We start from the raw sequence: 10,204 nt of genomic DNA on the forward strand, positions 1-10,204 counted from the left end.
AGGGAGTGGACATGTAGGAACAGGAGTGTACATACTTGAGTTTGATGTAGTCATACGCAAAATAATTGATGATAGATTATCTGTAGTTACAGCAGAAATAGTTGCTATAATTTTAGGATTACAATGGGTAGAAGAGGTAAAGCCTGAGAGAGTTGTCATTTGTTCAGACGCTACTGCTCTCTTAATAGTTTGAATTCAAAAGAAACAATAAGAGATGATTTATTGATGGAAATATTTACAATAATGCTGAGAATACAAAGAGTTGGAATTAATGTACAATTTTGTTGGGACCCTGCTCATGTTGGTGTGGAGGGTAATGAGAAAGCAGATGAGATTGCAAAGTGAGTGTTGAAATTAAATGACGATGAAATAATGAAAGTTCCCTTTGGAAAAGATGAGGCCAAATCGTTAATAAGTAAGGCAGTGAGGGATTCATGGCAGAAAAATTGGGGCATAGATATCAAAGGGAGACAATTAAGGTGAAGGCTTTCAAATGGAGGTGCAGAAGAGAGGAAGTGGTTTTTTCAAGGTTAAGATTTGGACATACTGGATTAAATTCAACTCTTCATTTAATGGCAAAGTGTATTTCAGATAAATGTGATATTTGTAATGTCCGAAAATGTTGAGCATGTCATAATTAGGTATAGTAAATATAATTCAGAGAGGAACACTTTACGTGATATAAGATATGTGAGCTAGGATGGGGATGGAATTTGTAAGGGATTTTAGGGATGGGAGAGAAAATGTGGGAGTGCTGCAAGGCTCTCTTTATTTTCCTTAAAGATACAGGGTTAGATCGTAAAATATAGTCATCTAATTTAATATAGTAAAAATGTAATCTTAAGTATGTAAAGCCCTGATGTTACACACTCCGATACAGTAGATGGCGGTATGCACCTGTACACGTATGTTTTCGATCCGTCATTAAATTTAGAGAAGAAGAAGAAGCAGACTTCTGGGAAACTTGAAAAAAATGGCGGATGAAGTTGATCAGGTTTGTGTTCATTTACCTTGAACATTGTTCACATTTTTACTGGTAAAACTGGCTGGTGCGTTGTGTATATGGTTATTCAGCAGTTATCGAACTAATGTTAGTTAACTAAATCGACGTGGTTCAGAGAACTTTGCTAATGATGGCCACTTCACTAGCTATTGCTATTTGCAGGAATCGATGCAGCCGTCCATATTGAAAAGAATAAATGAAAGTTTGAAACGTGCCGGCTGGCTGATTGGTCTTAACTGTATTGCTAATTTATTTGTACACAGCTAGTTAACAATGAACTAACTTAGGTAGTCAGCTGAGTAATCAGCGTTTTAGTTGGTTATCTTGTCTTAAATTATACATTTACATACATTATCACGATCAACTAGCGAGTTAGATTAAAGGATTTGCCAATGTGGTCATTCGTTTGATTAGAATAGTTGGTTTGCTATAACTAGCTTGCTATGCTATGACACACCGGTGACAAGCACTTGCGAAACTCCTCAAGAACTAATTTATATGTAACCTCGCTTACGATAGCTTGCTATCAGACAGCTAGGTGCGTGTTATGTTGAGGCCAAATATGAGATGATTGCTTTGATATGACTTTACACTTAAAACATCTGCGCGTGGTTTGATGGGTTTCTTTTCTATATGCACTTTGACACGTATATATCAAAAATATGTAGCTCATTTTCAGTAATGCTTCTGTAACTAAAGCCAAATAATTTCTTGCAATTGAATAAAGATAAAACTCAGGCTGAGGTTCCAGTTATTGGAGCAAAGGCCCAGAGAGAGATGCTGTGCCCTTAAAATCCCTGACACAAAGCATCAACCCCCAGGCTAAAAATCTTGGTGTGCTTCTGGATCCTGATTTGAATTTTGAAGCCCACATCAGAAATATCACTAAAGTTGCCTTTTATCATCTTCTAAGCATTACAAATGCACATTACCTCCTCTCCCAGGCAGACACTGAGAGACAAATAGCCTACATGCTTTCATCGCTAGCAGGCTTGATTACTGCAGTGCTGTCCTTTCTGGTCTACCTAAGAAAACTAAATACAATGCAGGTCATTCAAAATGCAGCATCACGTGTACTGACCTAGACCAGGGGAGCACACTTCACACCTATTCTAAAGGCCCTCCACTGGTTGCCTGTTGGTTTTAGAATAGATTTTAAGATTCTTTCATTGGTGTTCAAATCACTCAATGAACTTGCACCTGGGTACATATCAGACATGTTCTTGGAGGGTATGTTCCTTCTAGTTCCCTCCAGTGTTCTGCCCTTGGCCTTGTAGTTTATCCACAGGCATTGCAACATTTTGAAATTCTCATTAAGAACTCTGCCTGACAAATGACTAGCCGTTCGTTCCATTCTTACCATATAGCACAGATGAGTTCCTTCTGCACTTTCAGTTTGTTCCTTGATTTGTGATCAGGTAAGTCTTGAAGGAGTTCACCAGTTATTTCCGTCTCCAGACAAAACACTCTAACGATTCTTTTGCAGCCTGTCCTCTTAAAGTGTTTTTTGCCCTTGCTGAATTGTCAACATTAGCCTAAGAATATTACTGTGATGTGATGATATGCTATTAAGTGTTGTGTCAAGCTGGTGAAATTTTCTTTACAAAAAAGCATAGAAATATAGTTCCTGTTTAAAACAGTGAATTATAATGTGTGCGAGGTGTTAAGTTTATTGTGAAATCTGACTTGTGTTTGTGAGAAGTTATTTTAATGCACGAAGATGACTGACTTGCTGTTACTTCTGTGATTATTTATTACTCTTAACAGCAACAGACAACCAACACTGTGGAGGAGCCCCTGGATCTCATCCGGCTGAGTCTGGACGAGCGAATTTATGTGAAGATGAGAAATGACAGAGAACTTAGAGGACGACTACACGTAAGACAGTGGACATCGTTGTTTTGGGCACTGGCTTAGGCGCTCCTAACGTCGCTTGTTTGAAAAGGGCGTAAACAAAGAAAACGAACGAGGGCGAAAAAGCCACGCACAAAATGAAGGTGCCCTTTTCATGGTATCTGTTCTTTCAGCTGTAATAGCTGAAAATTAAGTTAATGCCTTCAGTCTCTGTGCGGTACAAGTGCTCTGTTTTTGGGTGAAAATGACGTGCTTATAAGAGAACGAGCATTGCATCTCTGTTGCATTCGGACACATTATCTCGAATATCATTTGAGCTCAAGGAAACACTTAAATTGACTTAAAATACAACTTTCCTTGGGCCCTCTGCCCGTGTGCAGGGGGCGGTAATCGCCACTGTGTGGTCGCCCATTGTATTGCATTACAGAAGCAAATAAACAGAAAAACAGCACAAAAAATTTAGGTCATTTTAAAACATTGATGCCTCAAATTTCTCAATATAACAACATGCCCATCAATATTAGTAGAGCCTGACCGATATATCGGTTTGACCGATATATCGGCCATTATTTTACTTTTTTGACGACATCGGGATCGGCAGTTATGCAGCCGATGTGTCCCGATTTTTAAATAAGTATAATAAACAAAAAAAACATTGATTATTTATCTGTACTTGTCTGTTCGAACGTTGTAATTGCTATTTACAAGAATTATCCAGTAGAGGGAGCTGTAATACAAGTGTGAACTGCAAGTTAACCAGACGGTAAAAACGCCGATAAAACACTTCTAACGTGGATCATTTTAAGCCATGTTATCTAGCTTTGTCGTGATAACATGAGAGAAGGATTACTGTTGGAGAAGTGAATCAACCAAAAGTTAGCGTGGGTAACCTGCACAAAAGCGCATTGTAGTTTTTTTCACGTATTTCATCCAGTCAATTTTATTTAATCTAACGTTACACTTGATTCACTCATTAGCTCCGCTAGATAATGTCTTCCTCTTTGAGATCGTGTAGTAGAAATAAAATAAGAAAATATAATTCATTTAACTTACTGAGAATATATAATAAGAAATAATGAGGCTGTGTCAATAGCTAATGCGTTATTGCGAGCGAGTGTGTCATCTAGTCACGCGTGAGAGCGCATTGTAGTTATTTTCACCACCGAATTCTTATGGACAGGGAAGCTCGCTAGATAAAGTCTTACTCTTTGAGATCATGTAGTAGGAATAAAATAAGAAAATATAATTCATTTACTGAGAATAGATACTAAGAAATAATAATAACAAATAACAACAACAACAATAATAATATTTATAAAAATACATGTTTGAAACTGGAAAATTGATTTTTTTTTAATTAATTTTTTATAGATGGCTGGAAAAGAAAGGAGTAAAAGCAAGGTGTGGAGTTATTTAGATTTCACACACTTAAACATGGTGTTAATATATATTTAATTTAATATCATCTTTTACATTTTTTTTATCTAAAATTTTCTTTGTGTGTTTATTTTTATTTTTATTTGTTTGCTTAGGCTATATGTTAAATGTTCTTAAATATAGAAACTTTAATAAAATATAAGTTTTTCAAATTGATTTGAAAATGTTGCACTTTTTGACAAAATATCGGTCAAAACATCGGTAATCGGTGGGCTAGGACTCTCCAAAATCGGGATCAGCATCTGACCCAAAAATCTGGCATCGGTCGGGCTCTAAATATTAGATATATATGTATTTTATGACATCCATACTTAATGCATAATAGCTCTGTGAATCTGTGGACTCATCTGCAACAGTAGTAAAAGGCATGCTTGAATTAATGCTTGAATTTGAGAGATTTGACCACCTCAGGATGTCTCAAACAATTAGGAAGGTATTCCTTTCTTTGATGTTGGACGTCAGTTGACAACCAGCATTTTCTGCATGTTGGTATCCAAATTGGTATTCAATTTTTTATATCCTATGTTTTTGCTTCAGTATTACGTATTACGAGCTCATTTAAAAATACCGTTGTGGGGGGTTGGAGGGAGATGCCATTTTAAAATTCTAAATATTTGTGGTCATTGCTATACTGCACTTCAACTGTGATCCTTTACACATTTTAATAAAAAAATAATTCAACAGTTTTTTTTTGTGTCTGAACGGTATCAGAAATGGAAAAGCAAACATTAAAGATTCACCCCAGACGTTGAGAAAATAAAAAATTTACAGCTGTGAAAGCATAAATCTTCAGCCCAAATACAAATGAAGTAGCCTAAAAAAATAGTGCTAACAGAGCTAGAGATTTCCATAACTGGGAAAATTGCTAAACAGTTACATGGTGCAAACAAAAAGAAGAAAAAAGTTTTATTTACACATTTAAACTACAAGGTTAAGGGGGTGGGGGGTAGTTTTCTAAATTTGCCATACTTCAGTTTAAACTGATTGTGCTACCAAAACTATCGCCAAAACTTGCTTTTAAATACGATGTTGCAAAAGCAGCCACGGAGCAGATTACTGTGGCCTGTATAAGAGAGCAAATCAAAGCGCCATATGGTGGGTAGTGCAGTGCAGACAACGTCCAATGTGTTGAGGATACAACAGCAATAAGGTGTTGTCTTTACTTAATCTTTATGAAAGATATTTATTCTACAAAATAAAATGTTTTCTTGTGTGTTATAGGCTTATGACCAGCATCTGAATATGATCTTGGGAGACGTGGAGGAAACAGTTACTACTGTGGAGATCGACGAAGAGACTTACGAAGAGATTTATAAGGTATGAAAAGCCATTCTGTGTCGTACTCATAGACCACACAAACCAACACGGCATATTCAAATTCATTTTCTTGCTGCGTAATCAAGAGTTTGCCCACATAGGAATACATAGTTGTGTAGGTAGGGGATCTTACTGCATGTGCAGCAGTCAAGCCCTGTTCCAGTTGTTTCCATATTAAATGAAATAAAATTTTAATCAGAGTCAAACATTATATTTTCATTCTTTTTTCACCTATCTGGAATTCCCAGGAATTCCCAGTTTTAATCCCAGTATTAATCTCTGCTCAGATTAACTGAGAGCTCCATTGTCATTTTGGGCGAGAGCAGACAAGCAGGTGCCCCCACTGAAGCCTGTGATGTCAGTGGTGATGTAAGCTGTGATGTCAGCTTTGATGTCAGTGGTGATGTAAGCTGTGATGTCAGCTTTGATGTCAGTGGTGATGTAAGCTGTGATGTCAGCTTTGATGTCAGTGGTGATGTAAGCTGTGATGTCAGCTTTGATGTCAGTGGTGATGTAAGCTGTGATGTCAGTGGTGATGTAGGCTGTGATGTCAGCTTTGATGTCAGTGGTGATGTAAGCTGTGATGTCAGTGGTGATGTAAGCTGTGAGGTCATTTTGTAGAGCTCATACACACGACTCAGAGGAAGGTGCGTCATGTGCGTCTTAGCAGGGGGACTTGTGTGCGCCTGTTTGATGTGGGCAGTGGGTACTGGCGACACCGTCATCCCAGTCAACTGGAACGCTCTCCTCCCTGGGTGAACCTGGACCAGCTGCATGTTGCCCTGCGGGTCTGCCAGCTGTAGTTCCCACTGGCAAAGTCCAAATTTGATACCAGCCCACGGGACCATTTATGCACAAGAACACGGCTTTAGTCAGTGTCTTTTCAGAAGTTCGATTCACCTTCTTAATATTGTTCACAAAGATACAATTGACTGAAGAAATGGCCAACTACAAAATGTAGAATGCCATGTTGTTTATGATGGATGTTGAACAGGCAAAGCATGTAGTGTTTTCAGCAAGGTTGTGGCAATGCTACACTTAGGCTATGTGTAGAAATTCATTTCTGCTAATTTATGCACCACAATAAATTTCCAATTTTCAATGTTAGTGTGCCATTCGGTCTGCAGGAGAGGCGGGTTGGTCTCGGCTGCGCCGGCTGGTGGAGAGAGCACGCACCTGGGTTGCGTGAGCTAATCAGCCCAGGTGCTTAAAGGTGTGCTGCTCTCCACAGTTTGGGGCCGAGATCGGGAGATAACGCCAAGAGCGTGTTTCTTTATTTGAGTTGCGTCTAATTTCAGTTTTTTTTCTTTTAAAAAGACGGGGAAAAGTGAACCCCCTGCTGAAAATTGGGAGGAGCTGGCCAGGTAAAAATCTGGCCAGCTACGAGCGGGGAACTGAAAAGTTTCCGCTTGGTTTTGCTTTCTTTTGTCTTTGTTGTTTTAATTTGTTGTTTTAGTTAATTGTCCAAACAGATTTTGATCGTACCACGGAACAAATTCAGATAAGAGAAAATATGGTGCATGCTGAAATTTTTGTGGAAATGTTCATAAGTGCAGTTAGCAATCAGATCTGTCAGTGTGCATGTTTTGTGAATGAGGCCCATTACCTTGAACTTACTTTCACACTAACCCACATGGAAAACATGCTTCTGTTCCAACCTTTCTGACGGCTGAAACAACATTACCAGGATGACAGGTTTTGATTACATGTGTTCAGCAGTTGATGTGTGTGTGTCTTTGTTATGGCTGTAAATCACAGGTATATTTGTGAGAGTGTATGTATGTTGTGTGTGTGTGTGTCTTTTTTATGGCTATAAATCACAGGTACATTCGATGAAAATGGCTGCAGTCACATTTTCTGCCTTGTGCACTTAGCTTGTGAAATGAAGTGCCATGGTTCTGCCTTTGTATTTGTTCATGACATGAAGGTTTTATCCGCTACAACGTACAATCAAGGCTACGTGATCCAAAGGTTTCTTTTTTATTTTTCTGTCTTTCAGTCGACGAAGAGAAACATCCCGATGCTGTTTGTTCGAGGAGACGGTGTGGTTCTGGTGGCCCCGCCCCTGAGAGTGGGCTAAGCTCTTATGCCCTTCAGGAAACTGGGCTTGAGCTTCAGCCTTTTGAATCAAGGGGCTTTTTGATTTTTGATTAGACAAACTATGATCAGTGTTTTTTTATTATTGTTTTTATTGGATTTGTTTGACTAAACACAGATTAAGACCTGAACAGAGTTTGTTGAGGGGAAAAAACATTTTTTTTTTTTCATGTTAAATCTTCTTTCTGGATTTGTTGTAAGACTTTTTTAGTTATTTGAAGATGTTGTGTCATGTTTTGGATTTTATTTGTAATAGAAAGTGTTGAAAACTGCAATATCCCCCAAACACAATAAAAAAAATAGAAAAAGTGGAACCAGACAGAAAAAAGTTGTGAATTATTCCATCAGACATACATTACATTTTATGTAAGTGTAGGGAATATGCCACCATGTCTTCATACGAGGCGCCACATACGAGGTTTGGCTATTAAATAATGAGACTAATGCTGTAATTCCGTTCTAATTAAGAAAATTTACATTTCAATTCCTTTCCCCTTCAATGTATTCCCCTTCTGCAACTACACACCGCTGCATTCTGGTCTTCCACTGATCAAAGCAGTGCAGTAGGTCTTCTTCCGTTAGTTGTGTCAGAAGCTCCGTCGTTTTCTTCACTTCTGGAACAGACTCGAAACGGGTTCCCTTGAGTGCAGACTTGGTTTTAGGGAAAAGAAAAAAGTTGCATGATGCTAGATCAGGTGAATAGGGAGGGTGGTCAAGTACTCCGAGATCATGTGGCTATTAAAAACAAACAAACTCAATAATATAGGCGTTCCTACTGTTTAACTGCTTTTTTACTAAGTTACTGTAGCAAATAGTTACCTACAAATAATTACGTCTGTCATGTCTACAACACCCCATTAAAAACACTTGCATTTAAAAACATGACAAACACTTTCATAACGTAATCATAACTAGTAGCAGTCTAGTGAGAAAATGTATGTTTATGCACCAGCTTTTCGTTGTATTTGAGACGTGTTGATCATCACAGAATATGGATTATTGTAGTTGTCGTCCGTTTTATATATGTTCAATCAGCAAACTTATCTCAGTCATGGTTAGTATGCTTTCTTTGTGCAATAGTCTGTGATCATGTCAAACTTAAACTATATTCCCATTCTGCAGAAAACATATTGTTTAAACTATTCAATTAAATAAATTGTGGTCATTTAATTGGTACTACTGTTATTTTCTGATATGCATAGTTTGCTGGGAAATAAGTTTGTTTATGCTATTGTCCAATGTCGTGTCCATTTGCCACACCTGCTAGCTGTGCCTGTTAATTTTGCCTGTTAAATTGTAAGGAAAGCAAGCTGGCTGAGCAAGACAGCAAAAAGGAGTCCTAGCTCCAGCTAATAAACCTTTATAAACACAAAGAGTGGATCTCAGAAGCGCAAAGGGAAAAACGGAGCACATGAGAAGGGTACACAGCTTGCGAGCTCGGGAGCTGACGTTGAAGGAGACTGCTGATAATTTTGTAAATGAATTCTCGTCGGATGCCCGGAAAATGAGTGAGTACATATAGTGCTTATCAAGGAGATTTGTGTTGGGTTTTTAATGCTGCCAGCCTGTTATAGTTTGAATTTGGCCACCACGGCATTTGTTGCCTCACAGCAAGAAGGTTGTGGCTTCAAATTTCGGGTTGGGGGCTTTCTGTGTGAAGTTTGCATGTTCTCCCCATGTCTGTGTAGGTTTCCTCCAGGTACTCCCCCACGACCCTGCTCAGGATAAGCGGGTATAGATGATGGATGGATAGACGGATATAGCAAAGGGGCCAGTGCCTTGATCAGTCTGTAAAAGTTCAGATAAGGATAAGCATAATCCACTAGCATTTCTTAAAGGGTTAGTTTGCATTTTTGCTCCCAGGTCCTCTGAGCTACTCGTCACAAATTATGTGATAAAGTTGGTTTCACCAAAATTTGTCTGGCCCCAATCACTGCAGTGTAGAACCGGGATTGGTTACAATGTGTGTGTGTTTGCATGTATGTGTGTGTGTTTGCATGTATGTATGCGTGTTTACATGTATGTGTGTGTGTTTGCATGTATGTGTGCGTGTTTCTATGAATGTATGCGTGTTTGCATGTATGTGTGTGTGTTTGCATGTATGTATGCGTGTTTGCATGTATGTGTGCGTGTTTGCATGTATGTGTGTGTGTTTGCATATATGTGTGCGTGTTTCCATGTATGTATGCGTGTTTGCATGCATGTGTGTGTGTTTCCATGTGTGTGTGTTTGTATGTATGTATGCGTGTTTGCATGTATGTGTGTGTGTTTCCATGTATGTATGTGTGTTTGCATGTATGTGTGTGTGTGTTTGCATACATGTGTGTGTTTTTCCATGTATGTATGCGTGTTTGCATGTATGCATGTTTGCATGTATGTGTGTGGGTTTCCATGTGTGTGTGTCTGTTTCCATGTATGTGTGTGTGTTTGCATGTATGTATGCGTGTTTGCATGTATGTGTGCATGTTTCCATGTATGTGTGTGTGTTTGCATGTA

General features: G+C 38.5%; 1 protein-coding gene across 1 annotated transcript; it reads left to right on the forward strand.

The window, feature by feature from the left end:
- The first annotated feature begins 934 nt into the window (after positions 1 to 934).
- On the forward strand, positions 935 to 8,027 carry LOC118210710 (U6 snRNA-associated Sm-like protein LSm3). The gene is made up of 4 exons (XM_035387104.1): positions 935 to 994; positions 2,771 to 2,881; positions 5,516 to 5,611; positions 7,611 to 8,027. Exons 1-4 carry the CDS (start codon positions 974 to 976, stop codon positions 7,689 to 7,691), a joined length of 309 nt encoding a protein of 102 aa, XP_035242995.1. The 5' UTR covers positions 935 to 973; the 3' UTR covers positions 7,692 to 8,027.
- Positions 8,028 to 10,204: the final 2,177 nt, after the last annotated feature.

Source organism: Anguilla anguilla, chromosome 13 (assembly GCF_013347855.1).
Source record: "Anguilla anguilla isolate fAngAng1 chromosome 13, fAngAng1.pri, whole genome shotgun sequence".
Taxonomy (NCBI): domain Eukaryota; kingdom Metazoa; phylum Chordata; class Actinopteri; order Anguilliformes; family Anguillidae; genus Anguilla; species Anguilla anguilla.

Coding starts and splice junctions, on each gene's coding strand:
- LOC118210710 (XM_035387104.1), top strand. CDS start 974: ATGGCGGATGAAGTTGATCAG. Junction 995..2,770: donor TGGCGGATGAAGTTGATCAG/GTTTGTGTTCAT, acceptor TACTCTTAACAG/CAACAGACAACCAACACTGT. Junction 5,612..7,610: donor CTTACGAAGAGATTTATAAG/GTATGAAAAGCC, acceptor TCTGTCTTTCAG/TCGACGAAGAGAAACATCCC.